The sequence below is a fragment of the Xiphophorus couchianus genome, chromosome 22 (assembly GCF_001444195.1).
Source record: "Xiphophorus couchianus chromosome 22, X_couchianus-1.0, whole genome shotgun sequence".
Classification (NCBI taxonomy): Eukaryota; Metazoa; Chordata; class Actinopteri; order Cyprinodontiformes; family Poeciliidae; genus Xiphophorus; species Xiphophorus couchianus.
The window spans coordinates 8,948,905-8,966,660 of record NC_040249.1 but is presented as its reverse complement, the minus strand read 5'-3'; the positions used below and the strand labels follow the sequence as shown (position 1 = coordinate 8,966,660).

General features: G+C 36.0%; 1 protein-coding gene across 3 annotated transcripts in view; it reads right to left on the bottom strand.

Moving 5' to 3' along the window:
* The window catches only part of LOC114138360 (VPS10 domain-containing receptor SorCS1-like), a 70,582-nt gene that overhangs the window by 15,785 nt on the left and 37,041 nt on the right, over nt 1-17,756 (bottom strand). For all 3 annotated transcript variants that reach the window (XR_003594199.1, XM_028007577.1, XM_028007576.1), the window contains exons 9-22: nt 17,491-17,670; nt 16,083-16,229; nt 13,709-13,811; nt 13,326-13,402; nt 11,853-11,944; nt 11,607-11,714; nt 11,342-11,459; nt 9,475-9,608; nt 8,594-8,707; nt 6,618-6,789; nt 3,969-4,155; nt 2,161-2,294; nt 1,964-2,087; nt 72-184 (exon numbers count right to left, since the gene is read on the bottom strand). Coding sequence is in view for 2 of the 3 variants with exons in the window: in XM_028007577.1 (XP_027863378.1) it covers nt 72-184; nt 1,964-2,087; nt 2,161-2,294; nt 3,969-4,155; nt 6,618-6,789; nt 8,594-8,707; nt 9,475-9,608; nt 11,342-11,459; nt 11,607-11,714; nt 11,853-11,944; nt 13,326-13,402; nt 13,709-13,811; nt 16,083-16,229; nt 17,491-17,670 (1,803 nt within the window). In the remaining variant the exon portion in view is untranslated. The remainder of the gene's footprint in view (nt 1-71; nt 185-1,963; nt 2,088-2,160; nt 2,295-3,968; nt 4,156-6,617; nt 6,790-8,593; nt 8,708-9,474; nt 9,609-11,341; nt 11,460-11,606; nt 11,715-11,852; nt 11,945-13,325; nt 13,403-13,708; nt 13,812-16,082; nt 16,230-17,490; nt 17,671-17,756) is intronic.

Sequence of the window (17,756 nt, the reverse complement as noted above, 5' to 3'; positions counted from 1 at the left end):
AAGAATAAGGATGGACCCTCTCCTGAGGCAGAAACTTCTGAGTGCAATACAGCATTGTCTTTGTGACCTACCTGAACTATGCAGGTCTTCACAACTCTGCCAATGTCTTCTCTCCACTCTGATACCCCTGGGTTCATCTCATCCAGATTAGAGGAAAAAACCAAAGGATGTGACCTGAAATAATCTAAAATATAAGAAAAAAACTTTACTCTCTGATTCAGCAATGAAACAAAAAAGGGACATTTTTCCATCCTAAAGATTATTTTGGTTCAGTGACCTGCCTCTATTTTGAAAATTTGCTGTTGAGCCTTCTGCATGCAACAATATCAATATGTAAACTCTATATTATTAGGTATGGGTAGAGAATACAACGAGGTGTTACAATGATTAAGCATGCTGAAGTCACAATATTGACTGGAAGGAAATTAACTGTTGCTCTGTACAGATTTACTATGCTGAAAACACAATAAGCTTCAACAAAGAATTTCATTAAATAAGAATTTTTATTTTGGGAAACAGTTAAAAACTAATTAAACCTGGAGGAATATATATTCTGTGAATCTGTAATGATTCTGAATGAAAGTAAATATACCATAAAATACCAAAAAATATTGTTTTCAAAATTGGATTCAGAGTTAGATGTTACTTTTTCAAAAAACTTATATATATATATATATATATATATATATATTTCAGACTTTGTAATTTTATCCTAACTAAACTTTCACAAAATATTATTTACAGGTATCAGCTACATCAGAATTTGCATCCACCGCCAGGGGGCGACAGTAACACACAGGCAACAAGGTTGTGAACTTTTCATCATGCATCGAATCATTTCATTTGTAATTTTAATAACTACTCCAGGCTTCAGTTAGAGGTTGTTTCTAAAAACGTTTATTTCTGACCAGCATAATTCAATACCTGATAGGTTTTTTTTCTTAATATTTGTTAAAACTAATGTAAAACTATATTTTTCTGTTTGTTAACTGCATATTGACTTGTTGAATAACTGGATTTTTGGCTCTCTGGGCTGAGCAGTTCCATGAGTTTTCCTGTTGCTAAAGTACCTCTGGATTACCTGTTAGAAAACTAAAGGGAGTCTTCGCTACATGTACATAGCCTTTGAATTTATTTTTACTGTATTTTCATTAATTATGAAGATACACATTGAAAAAATTGACCAAACCTTATGCATGATTTAATTCATCTGCACAAACATATTAAATAAATGAGACTTTGCACTCCAATAATCCTTATTTGTCAGATTAGAAGTATATTTTTTTCAAAAACCTTTCAAAAGTCTTAAGCATACTTTTATTTACCCCACTTTTATGTCTATTTTTTTCCCTAATCTTTTTTAAACATTAGCTGTCAGCAGAAATTCACAATTAACAATTAACATTACATAACATCAGTATGTGTATAATTAATGGATACTAGTTTTTTTTTTCACTTTTCAAAAATATTCTGATTTATTGAACATGACAGAATATTATTCTCTGAAAACTCAGTAGTACTATTTCTATTGATTGTGTGATTCCTGACTGAACCTTTTGACTTTTGTAAAACATGACAGACCAAACCAAAACAACTCCTAAGTGACCTCCTGGTTGTAGATATTATTTACTGGAGTCATCCAACTACATTCTCTTACTACATACAAATTAGTAGAATATTTGGAATTATTTTAAATCGTCAAAGCATCTTTGAAATGTTCCTTGGTGAGTGAAATTTTCACACGTAGATGATATGTTGCAAGGAGGCAGCTTGAAAATAACTTTGGTTGAAAACCTAACCTGGTATGGATTCAAATCCATGACATGGTTAGCAAAATGTGGAGCTTTAAAATTCAATTGACTATAAGCCTACCATGTCTCTTTTCAAGAGGGATTTTAAGGATAATGTGTACTCTAAAAAAATCTTTCTAACTTAAACAAACATAAATAATAAATATTATTACCATAAACTGCCACTCTGATTTGGTCCTGGTGGACAATATTACCGGCCAAAGCCTGAACAGTAACAATGTGACTTCCCTCTCTGGAGAAAGTGAAGGTGATTGCTCCATCAAGGGTCACAACTGGCTGCAAGACAACGGGACATAATATGTAATTCTCTGTCAAGCTTTTAAGGCAAAATTGCCTGGAGATGGCTTACCTCTGACTTATTATCAAACCACCAGAAATATGTGACTGTTCCCACACTACTTGGGCGAAGTGTTGTTGTGAAATTCACTGCTTTGTCCTTAATGACCACCAAAGGAGCTGAAAGTTGCACCTGCTCGAGGTGACCTTTAGAGAGAAAACACACAGAGTGTGAAGTTACACCTTTTATTAAAACAGGGCTAAATTTAATGCCTCCCTGGTGCGTCTAAGCTTCAACAAATGAAATGTTTGTAATATCTGGCACAGCAGAGACCAAGTGGAACACACTAAACCCACTGGTGGACAGCGTTAAAGCTGTTTGCACTCCAGAAGTCGTTTGATTTCTGCACATGGGGAATTTTTTATGTTTTTCCAGCCATAAAATTGTCAATACTAAAAACCACAACAGTAAGTTTGTTTTAAATTGATCGGTGGGGCTCTGTGGTAGTAAGGAAATGAACACAGAAGTCAATTTTTCTGCTACACAGGATGTTGGATTAAAGTAATGAAAAAAGACTACAGTTATATCCTTGATAAACTATAATAAAGGGTATGGCCTAGTACAACGTGCAGAAAAGTATTTGCTCCTTACAGCTTTCTTAATTGAACTTTTCTTTGTTGCACTGTGATGTTTCAGCTCATCAGAAGTATTTAAAAATCCAATGAAGGTAACCTCAGGAAATACAAAATGTAGTTTTTAAATGATGACTGCATTCATTAAGAGAAAAAAAAGTACCCAAACCAATCTGGCCATGTGTGAAAAAGCAGTTGTCCACTAAATCAATATGGTTACTCACTAGGGCTACTTTTGCAGAAATAACTACCATCAAATATTTGTAAAAACTGACAAATGTTTTTTGTCACTGTGGAGGAATTTTGGCCCACTGTTCTTTATAGAATTGCTTTCATTCAGTCACACTAGATGGTTTTGTACGTATGTATGGCCTGCTTAAGGTCATACCACAGAATCTTAAACAGATTTTGTTTAGACTTTGACTAGATCACCCCAACACTTTCATGTTTTTTTAAGCTATTCACATGACCAGAGCATAATCGAAGTGCACATGAGCATTAGGATGTCTTAGTAAAGACCAAGTTTCCTTGTTAAATCATCAGCAAGTCTTCTAGATCTAGCAATCACAGACCATCACACCACCATGCTAGACTGCCTTTTATGAAATGCTGAGTTAGTTTCATTGCAGATGTAAATGGACACATACTTTTCAATTTACAATTTTGTCTCATCAGTCCACAGGATATTTTCCCAAAAGTCTTAAGGATCATCGACATGTTTTTTTTTTCTCTCTCAGAGATACAGATTTGCCCAGTTTATCTCATTTTGTTGAATCATAAATTTTAAAAAATGATCTGCTGTTCAGGGTTCGTTCTTCTTCTCTCAGATCAGTTGCTCATGTCCTCTTGGAGTGCTTTTGGTAAATTGACCTCTTATTAGAGGCCAGATTCACCACCCTTTCCAAACTGATAAATGTCAGTGACTTTGTTTGTAATGTGTCATTTGAAATGGTGCTTGATGTGTTACTGTTAAGATATTTTAACATACTTCATGAACGGTTCTGTTTTAGTGATTCCCTGACTTTACAGGCCTGACAGTAAAGGTGTAATTTTAAAACTGCTTTTTGTATTTACTCAGGTTATCTTTGTCTAAGATAATAACAATTTGATAATTATTACAGTGCACTATAAATTAGTTATTTCCAAAACAACTGTGAGAGAATGTGTATATTATGATTCCAGCTCTCTGAAATATTTGGACGAATTCTAACATTTTAGCAATTACTTTACAACTTCCTTTTGACTCACAGGACACGTGGAGGTAGAGGAAGACCTTGTCAATGCCGAGATGGTTACTTGCTGTGGCTGAAACTTGATAGATTCCAACTTTATTGTAGATGTGCTTGACCCCATCATCGATGGAGCTGATATTAACGTAAGATATGGCAGTTCCATCACCAAAGTCCACTGTCATACTTGTCATCAAGCTAAGACCCTTCAAAAAAAAAGAAAAAAAGAAAAAGATGTTGTTATTCATCCTTCTCTGTTCCCCTGTGTAGTCACTGATTCATAACAGGAGCACTTTTAATAAAAGCTACAAGAACAAGGTCTTGCTGTAAATCACGTCGATGCATATTTATTTGATACGCCAGGGCTATAGCCTTTGTGACAGCATCTTTGATTCACACCACATTAAATAAAAACATGCAGCAAGTGAGTAATACCCCTTTAGGTGCACTTTGACATGTGGTAAAATCAAATTGCAAAAGCAGTCTTGTAAAACACTCCCCTGAAATGCTATGGTAAACAGTGAATGTTGAGTTTAGGTAATTGCAACCAGAAATGTTTACCTTCATACCCTAAGGAGAAAAGCTTTGTAGCTGGAAGGCTTATTGTTATGTAGTCTGTTATAATCCCTTGCAAACATATTCATGGTGTTTCAACTTTTTCACATTTTACCCAGTTAAGGTAATAAACTTTGATAGTGCTGATCTGTTTCATAAAAGCCAACAGAGTAGTGTCTAAATGTGACACACTAGAAATGTGAAATGGCAGAAAACACAAGATCTATAGTCTGATTTGTGTTCAGGACTTTTGAGTAAAAACCTTTCAGAACCACCTTTTAGTGCAAATGTAATAAGAAATAATCTTAGTAAATCTATTAGCTGGTAGATTTATTAGATTAAACTATTTAGTTGTTTCCTAAATAGTTTAAACTCAGATTAGACTAAGCATATCTGTAAACAGAAATTTTCAACTCTTGCAACAGATTTGTAATTGAATTTAGCTGTTGACATTGTCTTAGCCATTCTGACACTTGAATAAGGGTAGATATAAACCATTCCCCCCAGAATCCCTCCAGCATGACGCTACAACCATCTTTGAATTGTGTTTATGGTGATGGACAGTGTTACTTTTCTGCTACACATATCATGTCTCATGAAAAAAAAAAAAAAATAGTTCTGTTCTCAGTTGTCTCTAAAACGTTCTTCCTGTGTCTTTGATACAGCTTGAACAAACAGCAAAACATGACTTTTCTCCAGAAGTAAAATGGGTATTTTGGTTGGATTTTCATTAAAGTTCTTTCTGCCTTCATCAGAGTTGCCTGGGAAGGTTCATGTCATCCTTTTTTCCATTTTTAAAGATGGATTGAAAAGATCAAGAAATAGTTTGATGATCTCGCTATGATAATTGTCCTTCAAATTAGGAGCTGTTTGTTCACTAATGCCCAGAAGAGCTGTGTACACTGAGATTAAACTATTCAAAAATGGGATTTGTTTATTAATCAAGTGATTTTCTAAAGGCAGCAAGATGTATAGAGATAGTGAATATGGCTGAATACAAACACATGCTAGATATTTCAGATGCTGATTTAAAAAAAAAGAAAAGAAAAAAGTTGTACCCTTTTCCATCCACTTCACATTAATCTACTACTTTGTGTTGGTCTGTCACACTATAAAATGTCAATTATGTGCACTGAGATTTGTGCTTATAATATAGAAAAATGTAAGAAAGTCACTAAGTCTAGCCCTGGCTCCCTTTTTCTTCCAACCAAAAATTCTGTGACTGAAAATATAGTTGCAAGGGAATACAAAAAATGCATTATTACAAACTTCATTTAGTCCATTTTAGTTGGTAATGTTACGTTGCTTAACTCTAATTTTCTCTTTTAAATTAATAACATGTCTTCACTATCAATGTATGAACATTATCCCCCAGGCGTTTAATGAGTGCAGCAGTACTCTCCTCTCCATCACATACTCCCTGCAGCGCCTCTTCTTTCCAGCATCTCTCACGCTCACATCAAGTGTAAAATTTAAGGCCGTCTTTTTTCTTCTTTTGTAAAAATTGGCACACAGTCAGCAGTGAATTGCTTACCGCAGGTCTTAAAACAAAAATCACAGTGTGTGAATCATTTAAATACACTCCCCCTGTGATCTGAAATGGGAGCACAGTGGGAAATTATACCCGCCTCTAGCCAAAAATAATGCAACAGGACCAGACTCCAAAATCCCCTTTCATTCACTAATTCATCACTAAAATTCTCCAGTTACTTGTGATCCAAGTTTCTTAACTCCAAAGAAGAGAGAAAAAATATTATTTTCTCTTTGTTTGCATCACTGCCTCTGTTATTAGCTGTTTTAAATATTTGATCTTATGCAGGATTTTAACTCTCGTCTCATGAATGAAATTCTCAGGGTTCAGATATTAATCTACAATGATATGCTCCTACAAGACTGGGGGGGAGGGTTTGTGAGAAACTTGCAACTATTGTTTTTTTCCTACATACCAACTTGAGAATGCACAGTGCAGCATAAAGTATGTTAAAATCAAGTAGTTATTAACCTAAAATTGCATTTTTAAAGATTGAATTGCATTATGTCGAAACTGAACGATCAAGTGTGTAGTGCTGCTTTTTTTTTTGTTTTGTTTTTGTTTTTGTAATGAAATCATCACCTCTTCCAGAAAGACCAAGAAGGTAACATTCCTTCCCAGCGTTGCTACAAATGTTCCCTCGCTGGTGAAGAGCTGGAGGCCCCTGGGAGCCTGGCTGGGACACTTTTGCTGCCTGGGGCTGTACTTCAATAGACTTCCCTCGGTGCAGTTGTTCGACAAAGCCTTGCGATATCTGGAATGAAATGAACAACAAAAAACAATTTTGCATGCTTTGAGTGAAAAACAGACAAATAAACCAAAATTGGAAAAACATGGAACAAGCTATGAAAAACTGAAAATTTAAAATGAAAAATGCCTTTACTTTACTGCAGATATTCAGTTTATTTTACATTTATGAATGGTGATATGCAACACGATCTAGAAAGAACAGGGAATGTGTGAAAAACTTATCAAGTTTGGGTTTCTGTTTAGAACTTATAAGTAGTAAATCTCTTTGCATTTAAATCACAAAGAATAAATCAGTTTTGTATCTGAGTAGTAAGTAGCTATTTCCTGTTGTAGCTTGAGAATGCAGTCAGTGATCGAAAGACCGCTGACTGCGTCTTTTACATGTCCAACTTAATTTTTACAGATTAAAAGTCAGGATTTCTGATGTGCCCACTAGCTCAGTTTTAAAGTCACTTTAAATGTAGATTCTTCAGCCAGCCAAATTCTTCTTTCATTTTCATCCGAGACCAATGAAAATTTAATTGCTGATCACAGAAACAATTCAGTTTATAGTAAATTAGTACAGAATTATTATTTATTGTGTGGAAAGCCCCATGTGTGCTCCTTTTGTTTAAGTACCTACAGTAAGAGAGAACCCATCCATCTCAGGACCTTCTCATTGCCAGGTACTACAGCGAACAACTCTTCCACCCTGCAGCTTATACTGCAACGTGTTAAGCAACTATACAGTTTTTCTGGGATGACCAATTGAAAGCATGGGTGTGGTCTCAATGTTTCTAAAATAGCATTTATACAATTTACATATGGCGCCTATCATCCCAGCTTCTGAGAAAAGTTCATCTGTATCCATACAAAATAAAGAGTCTGAGAGAGTCATTAACTGCTGATAAGAGGCCAACTGCTAATAACATCTCAACAGAAGTATTTCTGAAGAGTATCTTGTCCTCTGGTTGCTTAAATTATTCCTTCAAGCAACCAGACACCTGGGTGCTCATGTTAGAGCATATTCAAGTGACAAAGGAAAGCAGGAAGAATATTTAGAGCAGGAGTAAGGACACAATCTCAAACTTGACACCTGAGCTCTTCAGTCCCTCAGGCGAACTGTCACTCATCAGGAGCTGATATACCCACATGGGCTGGAAATTACTTAAGAAAATCTTTCCCAAAGACTTAAACATTAAATTACGCTCACATTTTCCACTTAAACCTCATTGTACAAGAAAGGAATCTTGTCAATCAAATGCAGTAGAAGTATCTCTAAACTCATAGATATCTGGGACTATATGTCATGTAGTACAGAACATGGTTAGAAGACATGAGCAAAACTTCCCTCTTCACAAAATGTAGAAAAAAATGGAATAGCATCAGATTTTAGTGGTTGTACAATTTCATGTTTGTTGTTTGTTAAAGACAACAATATATTTCTTATTCTAGTGCTGGACACACAGGTTTGTTTTGGTTGATTTAACCCAGAATGTCCTGGACTAAAGTGATTCCTGCTCTTGGACCGGTTTCTGGTATGCTGGGCATTCACTTATGCATCCAAACCATGCCAGAGTTCACTTCAGGCTAAATGTGACCCCGCATTTAGAAAGGATGTTATTATTCTAATGTTTTCATTTATTCCTTCACTTTTGTATCTCTGGTCATTTTATGCTTTGCATCAGCTTTGAAAGATTTTATCCAAAGTACATAGTGTGCAACCAACCATTTGAACAACTGTCTACTTTTCTTCCACACTTTTTCAAAGCTGCATTTTCACAGCTTGTGCCTTCTGGTTCATGTCAGCAGATCTGAACTAAACGTACCCTGTTGTGTTGAAGAAGCTGTCCCCCGTAATGCAGTCTCGAGTTGATGCTGAAGGAACGAACCAAAAAGCTGAAATGCAGCTCCCATCGACTTGCCTCTCAAACCCATAGTCACTGTTTTAAGTCAAGAGAAAAAGGCACACTGGGGCATTATCGTGGCTACTTAATATTTCTTTTAGAGTTCAAGCAGAAATATTTAGTGAAGATGGAATCAATAATTTCAAAGCCAGAGAAAAATGATTGGTGTGTGAAAAGTTCCCACACAACAACAGCTGGTTGAGGTTTGATGTTTTATGAATCACACTTCAGAAGCAGAGAAATCATTGTTTGTGTTTACAAAAATTATAATTACACCATATAATCTCTTACAGATCTCTCATGTTTCTTTCAACAGGATGAGGGAATCGCAACCAGAGGAGCAGAGAAGCTTTCAGTCATAAATTTTTATTAAGCTTAAAATGCTGCATATTACTTACAGACATAAAGATAAAAGAAAGTGTGGAGCTGACTGAAGGGGTGTATAGGAAATGTAACAGTACTTGTTAGACATTGAGAGAAAAGTAGGTCATCTTCAATCTGGGTAACTCTCCAGGAAATTACAGCTTCCAAATTACTCCTTAAAAATAATGTCAGATTCAAGAGACATCCGTCTGTCCGTCCGTCCATCCATCCATCCATCCATCCATCCATCCATCCATCCCTCCATCCCTCCATCATCCTTATTTGTGTTTTACTTTAGGAAACTTTCTGAATTGTAACATATCCTTCTAAACTCTCTTCTTCTTGTGTCTGTTTTTGCTTCACACATTCTGCCTCTGGAGACTTATAACGTGTTGAGAATTTGACTTAATGAAGTGAAAAGCTGCAAAGGCGTAACTCACCACTCAAAATCTGCCTCTGTGCACGTGCAGGAGTCTGACATCTGAGAAATATACTGATCTCTGGCCTTGACACATCGAACGTTTGCTCTCAGTTTTTGGAAGATTCTCTTCATTCCCATGATGCACACTTCCCCCTGTGATAAATAATGCATCATAAAAATATCTTCTTCTCCCCTTTGTTTTATAGAGTCTTATTCTTCATTGTGTAGATAAATCAGAGTGATTCTTTAAGATTAATCACTGGCTGATCTTTTTGAAGCTTGCATTTTGTAGTAGTCTGGCATAGGCAGTAGAAAGTCTAATGGTTTGCATCATACATGGAGAATAGTCTGATTTTCTGGCTGATATTAACTTAGCAAAGATAGACAAAAAATAGCTGGGTTACATATTTCACTCAAATATTGGGTTTATCTTGCCGAGACAGATGTTGGTAGTTTTAACTCAGTCATGAACTCATGAACTAGGAAGGATTTCTTGTGGACTTTAAAGATCTGTGCAAAATCGAACATCCTGAAAGCATGTGACTGCAATATCAGTCTGGCCATGAGGGACCGTTTAATACTTAGTAGCATATTTTCTGGGGTTGCAACAAATATGGTGGGTAAAAACCCATTACACAAACTCATTTTCTTCTTGAGTTTGCTCAAGAAAAAAATGCAGAAAAACTTTCTTGCTGCAAGTCAACAGAAGTGCAATCTGCGCAGCCCTAACAACACGACCTGTTACGCCGGGTTTTTAGGGCTCCATCTGTCTATATTTATCAAGAATCACGTTAGCAAAATGACCCAAGTTGAGGTGGTTTTAAACCAGCAGTTTTGAATGTATTTTGCTAAGCTAATCTCAGATACTGGTGCAGAAAAAAAACTGACAAATACCAAATGTTTCATGTTGACCATGTGTCACTTCCTATCCACCATGTCATTAAATCACATATGTTATTAAAGCTGAAAGAACTAGCAAGGAATAGAACCACAAATAATAGAAATATGGTGCAAAAATAATTCTTTACAAAATAAAACACCATTAAAGTACAAATGGGAGATTTAAAGCATTTTTAAGAATATTTATCTCTACAGTTCATTAATCTATTGGTTAAGTACATGGGAGGTAAGTTGAAGCAAAATTGGGTTACAAAATGGAGAACTGAATCAGCATAGTTTGTAATCTTCGCAGAGTTTTTTGTGATTACTCTTTTGATAATATGTAAGTAAAAATAGAAACTTAATCGATCTGAATATTCTACTTTTGACCTGATTAATGCTCATCCTCATTTGTCTGCCTTATTTGGTTTTATTACTAATATAAACAGTAAATAACATGTAACCAACATGGCTTATCTCCAGCACCTTAATAATTGAACATTTCAACAGTGAACATGCTCAACTAAAATCTAAATTTGGATTTTTTAAAATAAAAAAACAGGAGGTGAGAAAAGTTGTTTCCCATTAGCACATATTCTCAGCTGCCAGCGAACCCTCCACCTCCTCCTCTTCCTCCTCCTCGCATAAACTTCCAGAGATGTGTGAGCAAAATTTCAGATGTGCTTTTTTTCAATGTTAAATAATAAAGAACCTTTGAGCAATTTTGGGAAAAAAAAAATCATTAGAAAATCTCATCAAATGATTTATTTAAATAGATTCCTCTACAGATATTTTACTCTGTGAGAAAGTCTGAGCAACAGAGCCAATCCACCACAAATGGAGGGTAACTCATCTCTAGCAACTTCTGCCAGTGTATATATATATGATCCTTAGACTTACTAATGCATACATATCTTCATCAAAGGTTTACAGTCTCTCGGCTTCTATCAAATGTTATTGTACATAACAGAGCAAAGTGAAGATATCTACTAAAAAGCCCTTCCTACCTCATTGTGTAATTGCCATGTCACGTAGTCCTCAGATGTGCACCGTTTTTCAAATATAGGCCGGAAGTCAATCTTGAGAAGTTGCCATTCAGATCGATGGCTGAAATGACCAAATATCCTGGAAAAGCAAGTCAGAAAAACAAGGTCATAGCATTCAGTATATGGGACAGAGTTTTCCAAGACATCAGGGCAAAAAATAATTAGCCTCTGCATTAATTAGCATATTGAAAACACATAATCTTCTCATAATCCTTCCACATCTTACGTCATTATGAGGATGTCCTCTCCAGGCTCCCCCAGCACCCCATCGACATAGAGTGGAGAGGAGGTGAAGCTATATTTGTCCCAGTTTCTGCCCTCATCAAAACTCAGCCTGAGGGGGAGAGAGACCCACCACAAATGGAGTATAATTCAGTCAGAAAAGGCTTTGCAAGAAAAGCAATCTCACTCCTTGTTTCAAAGATTGAGTATGCTCTCTAAAAAGACGTGGAACGTCCTTGGAAAGTCATACCAAATGTGTCTAATTGGCAGAGGTGTATGTCGGATGGCCACTAGAGATCCTCCTTGATTCAGGAAAAACACGCTGTACTCTTCCTGAAAAACCTGCACATACACACACAGCCACCTTTGCTTTAACACATCAGAGAAAATTGTTCAAGACTCTGAAAAGGTATACAGCAGTTCAAACAAAAGAATGGATGCGTGCTCTCACCTAAATGCCAAACAAGTACAACACAAAGCTGCTGTTTTCACAAGAGTCTCTGTAGTGTGAAAAACATCATACAAATATTGGTATCTTTGCTGATTTCTGGAGTCTTACGCCAGTGGCAAAAATATGTATGCGCTCTGTGTTTTATTTGTTTCAAGAGATCAGGATTGCACAAGGCTGGCTGTCAAACCTCGCCTCTGTATTTCTATGCAGATGTGACTGCAGCACCAAAAGCTGGAAAGGGAAAAAATAAAAAGTAAAAAAAAATAGCTGGCACATAAATATCTGAGCGAGGTTGTTTTATTTTTCTTCTTTATTCAGATTCATCTAGAGATAGGTTACTTTTAATTTAAAAATGGTCAAAAATATACTGAGCCATTATGACTACAGACGCTCTCGGTGGTGGTAAAAGGGTAAAAAAGATTCAAGGAGGAAAAACACAACCAGTAACCGTACCTGAAATTAAAAATCCAAAAAGTATGTCTGATATTTGCATTTAGGGTCCTGAATTGCTGCCATTACAGTGGAACATTGTGATACAGTTTTTACAGTATACTGAACATAAAAAAAAAAAAAAGCTCAATCTCTGTCAAATTAGATGGAGAGTATCTAAGAAGAGTTATTATTAGTTATTAAGAGTAAATAAACTTGACTGTCAATAATGTGGTGTATTTTGAGTGTTATTGTGTGAGGCGATCAAGCGAAGTTCTGCCCAAATGTTAAGCTCCCTCACGTTTTCTTCAAGATTTGCCCTAAATTTAGCTCTAATCATTCAGATTCAGATTTATTTGTATCCCAAATGGGCAATCATTTTCCCATGGACTTTCGTCAGTTTTCCAAACCCTGCTGAAGAAAAGCATGTTACTTAATACATGTTCAAAAAGTTAAAGAGGATTTTAGTCACTTTCAAAAAATTAAATAATTTTGTGATCAGCACATGTGCTTTATTCTGCAATCAACTAACAGTGTCTAACACAGTATAGGGACTGAAGTCACTCCATCAATAATATGGTGGTAGGTAGTTAGTTACAAATTTGTAATCACTATGAGGGCCATCCAGATAATCTTTCTTATTCTATTTGTGATATCTGTAGCTCAGCAGAATCTGGAAGATGCACAACTTATTAAAAACCTTTGTCATCGTTTTTAATAAGCCTCCATCAGTATCATAAAGAGTGCTAAGGGAGGTTGATGGTCGCTTGCTATATTGACATTTGAAGCGTAAAAGAATTTTAGAAATGTGTCACACCCAAAGCTCCAAAAACTATATTGTACCTCTCTCCAGGTATTTCCAGCATCAGATGTGATGAAGATACTGACATTCACACTGCTTAATTCTGGACCAACCACACCTAAATAAAGAAAGGCATAAAAAAATATCATTTATTTACACTCCAAATTATTTCAAAGATATCACCAAAACAATTTTCATGTTGCAGTCAGAGTGCTGCCATTCTTCTTGTTGAGATAAGAACACAACAGATGTATGGGAAAGACAGCTATCACCTAAAGTGTTGTCATGGAAGGAAAGTGCATGAGAATGGAGCTAAAATACAGATCTGACTGCAAGTGCCGGAGAATATGATCAAAGACCAGCATTATGACAGAGAGTAAACACAAATATGCATTCGCAGATTCCTGTGCAAATCAAATCTCACCTGATGCTATTATAACCCCTGGAGCCGTGTCTTTGCTGACAATGTTTCCTGAGGCGTAAGGGTTCTCAGAGACATGAAGGTGAAGATGCAAAGAGCAGTATGGCTGTCGAACAGAGGAAATTAATTTGTTAAGAATGTGCAAAAAGAAAACCTGATTCCGTTACAAATATTTTAACATTTGTTCAATTATAAAATGTTTAAAGAAGATTTTGTTGGAAATATTGTGGTGTCAAATGTTTTACAAAAAAAACAAGTATAGTCTCGTTGATGTCAATTAATCATCCATGCCATGTATACAAAGTATTTGCCTCTGTATAGATTTGTTATGGTTTTCAAGAACAGATGAGAATGAAAGTAATTTACAGTCTAAAAAATTACTCTCAGTCTAGATAGTCTACAAAAGTCCTGCTTCAGGCTTTGGGACTCCAGTAGTATCCACTTCCAAACTAAATCTAAGAGTTTATCAATTACTAATTCAGTAGTCCAGAAACCCGAACAACATACTCAGCACTGCAGACTTAATTTACTCTTAATTAAAGAGGAAAGAAGAACTGGGCACATTTAAAAATTCCTTGCAGATCAAAAATGACACAAAGGCTCTCTTCACTTTCATCAAAAACATCTTGAAGTTACCCAAGCTTTTCGCAGAACATATTCTGTGCATTGACGAGACAAAATGGGTGTGTGTGTCCCCTCACATCTTCTACAAAACTAACCAATATTTCTGAAAAGAACTCACCTACAGTCAAATATAGCCTAAGGCAACTTTTGCAACTTCAGAACCTGATAGTCATAAAATTTTCCATCTACCTTAAGATCCTATGGGAGAGAGTTCACTTATCAGTTAATGGCCTTGAGCTCAAGTTCACTTTGTGAACGCAGCAGAACAATGGTTTTGAAGCAAAGTCAAAGTCCGGACTTAAATCCAATTGAGAGGCCGTGACACGACCCAAGATACACTCCTGCTGCTTGTGCAGAAACCCTCCAATGTATCTTAATTAAAACAATTCTGCAAAGAACTGTGGGACAAAATTATTCCATATTGATGTAAAAGATATCACAAATGCTCAATTTCAGTTGTTGCAATGTTTCTTCCAGTTGTGGCAGAAATATTTACTGTGTTTAGTATAATGCCATATTATTTTTGGGTGCATTTTTAATTTAACAAGTAAAATTGCCATTTGAAAACAGCTTTCAACAGTAATTCAGATTTGCTTGATAATGATTTTTATGTGACCTGAAATACTGAAGTGTGGCAAATAGCAAAAAACAGAATAAATATGTGGACAACAAATCATTTTTCATGCCACCACAGATACACACAGTAGTTCTTATGACCTGTGAAGAATATTCCTGAAAACCCCACAGGGGATGTTTGGTTTACAAAAACAGGCAGCTCAAACACGCTTCACTAAGGAAAACCTGTGCAGAAAAATAAACCCATAAATACATGTCCACCATATCTAAAAACATACTTGTCATGCGTTTTCCTTTGAGAAATTGAGCACAGACAAGTTTGTTAGCAAACCCATCAGGTGATGGGACAAACGACCTCAAGTATCCATTCGACTTGGCCTGGTTAGGAAAAGTATAACTCCTCCCTGATGGCAGGAGGCAAAACTTTGAGAGGAGCAGATGATTAATGGCTGACAGCTTAGCCTTTGCCTTATTTTGCTGTTTTGTTCCACATCAAGTTTATGACAAAGTTGTAAGAATAATTTATATGTATATTTATATTGATTTAAATAATTGTTTATTTTAATGATTAATTACTGATAGTGCTGGCTATGTTTACTCCATATGAGGATTTTCTTTCTCTAAAATAATCTAAATGTACATAAATACGGAATTGAACTGAACATAAACTGTTAATAATCTGTAATAAACCAAACAGAAGAAGGTTATTAAGCAAATTAATAGTTTTAATTGAAATTATTTAGAGGGTTATCATATGCTCAGTCATTTTTTTATATTCAAAGTTTTAATAAGTATGTTTAGTCATTTATTAAGTAAGTTTTTGTATTTATTTTCTGGTATTTTGGAGGTTTTCTATGTTGATGAGCTCCAGTTCTTTGAGTTTGGAAGGCCTTTTTACCATTGCCCTAATTTTTAGCTTAATTCAAACACTCAGATGCAAGTTGAGACATTGGGTGGGTCACTCAGACATGTCAATAAGATGTCCAGTCAAAAGAAGCTGTTGTTAAAATTCACATATTACTTTTAAGCCTAAATATATCAGTGGTGTTAACAATCTTGGTATATTTTCACTGTCTTTAGCATTGCCATAATACAGCATGATACAGTGTGATGCTTCTGAGAGCAGATAATGGAAATCCAAATAAGTATATCTACCTCCTGTCAGTGGCCCACTTACTTCCTCACAATAGACCTTGTTTCCCTGGAGATCGGTTGCTGGAGCCTGAAGAAGATGCCAGTCTCTGCCCTTGTTGTACGTAATATAAGTTTTCACTTGGTTCTCAACAACTTTATTTGACAGGAACACTCCTTTAATCCCGGCAACCTGCGTGTATGAGAAGCATGAAGCGGAATGGAGAAAAATAACACAAAAGGAATGAAAAAAAACTTTAAAAAAGCTTTAAAATATTCAAACTTAAGTAAAGCTGAGGGCCTCATTTTGCAAGAAAAAGAGAGAGATGTCTGAGAGCGATAGCTTTTCTGACATGGAGCACTATTTTGGACCATCTGTATGGCTGTGTAAAATCAAAACAACATATGGCAGAGCCGTGGGATATGTCTTCTTCTTTGTGCTTGTGTGCAAAGATGCAGACTTAACATACAGCCGACATCAACTGTGTCCATATTTCTCCTTAGTTTTTGCCAAATCTTTGTAAGAGAATAAAAACATAACCTAACATGTGTGGCAAAGTCGTCTCAGCAACTACTGAGGGATATCTGAGGTGTGTGTTTGTAGCAACATGATACTTTCACTGTTGGATGACGATGAGGATAATGTGCACTGATGCATTCATGTGGAATCCCTGCAAGTTCATAGTAGATCTGTCAACACAGATTTATGTTCCTGGCACAAGTTAAAGCCTGTGTTAAAGCTGAGGTAGGTAACTTTTATAAAAATATGTTTTTTACATATTTGTTAAAACTGTCAGAGTATAATATGAGACTGATAATCTGTGGAGAAATTAATTCCTCTGTCTCCTCCTTGTGCAAGGTGTTAGCTGTGTCAATCACACTGGTGTATGCACTGCTCACACCCTCCCCTTTCTCTCTGTAAGCATGGCTTCCAAAGACAATGTATAAATAATTTTTCTGTGACGTTAGGGGTTGTTTTGCCATGGGGAGAACAGCTGCAGCAAACCTGTAATCTTTAGCTTGCACACCCAGTGTGGGGGAGGGTGCGAGCAGCACATACACAAGCATGATTGACAGTGCTAAGACACTCTCTTACTCTTAAAACAGAACATCTTTTAACAAACCATTTGAAACCTATGCATGTGGTTTTTTTTTCAATAAGTAGGTCAAATATATTTATAACAATATGAAATTCCCATCTACAAGAACATAAGCCCTTGCTATCATTTTCCAAACAGTTTTCAAGAATATGTAGCTTATAGGCTAAATTAGAAACACTGCTGTAACAGAAAATAGTAGTCTTTTAGCTAGTAACCTAAATTAGGCCTGGCAATGATTATAATATAACATGATGATAAAAGTTACAGCAAACATAAACTTACTTCAGCTTATGTCAGGATCAAAACCCAGCAGTTAGATAACAGCAGCAGCCTCACAGCACAGTAACTGCTTACCTCATAGAGGTCTATCATAACATTGTCCTCTGGACCACCGGTGCTAACAACATCCTCCAGCATCAGAGTGAAGAACAGTCCTCTGTAGTCAGACATGTAGAGGTTGTACGACTCATTCTGATGCCAGTCCTGAATCGCTGCCACCACCTGGTTTTCATCTGTGCTGATTATCTGCAGGTCCTAAATATGAGGGAATAACAAGGGAAGGCTTGAGATTTTGTTAAAATTGATAGCACTAATTTTATACAACTGAAAAGGTAAATGCC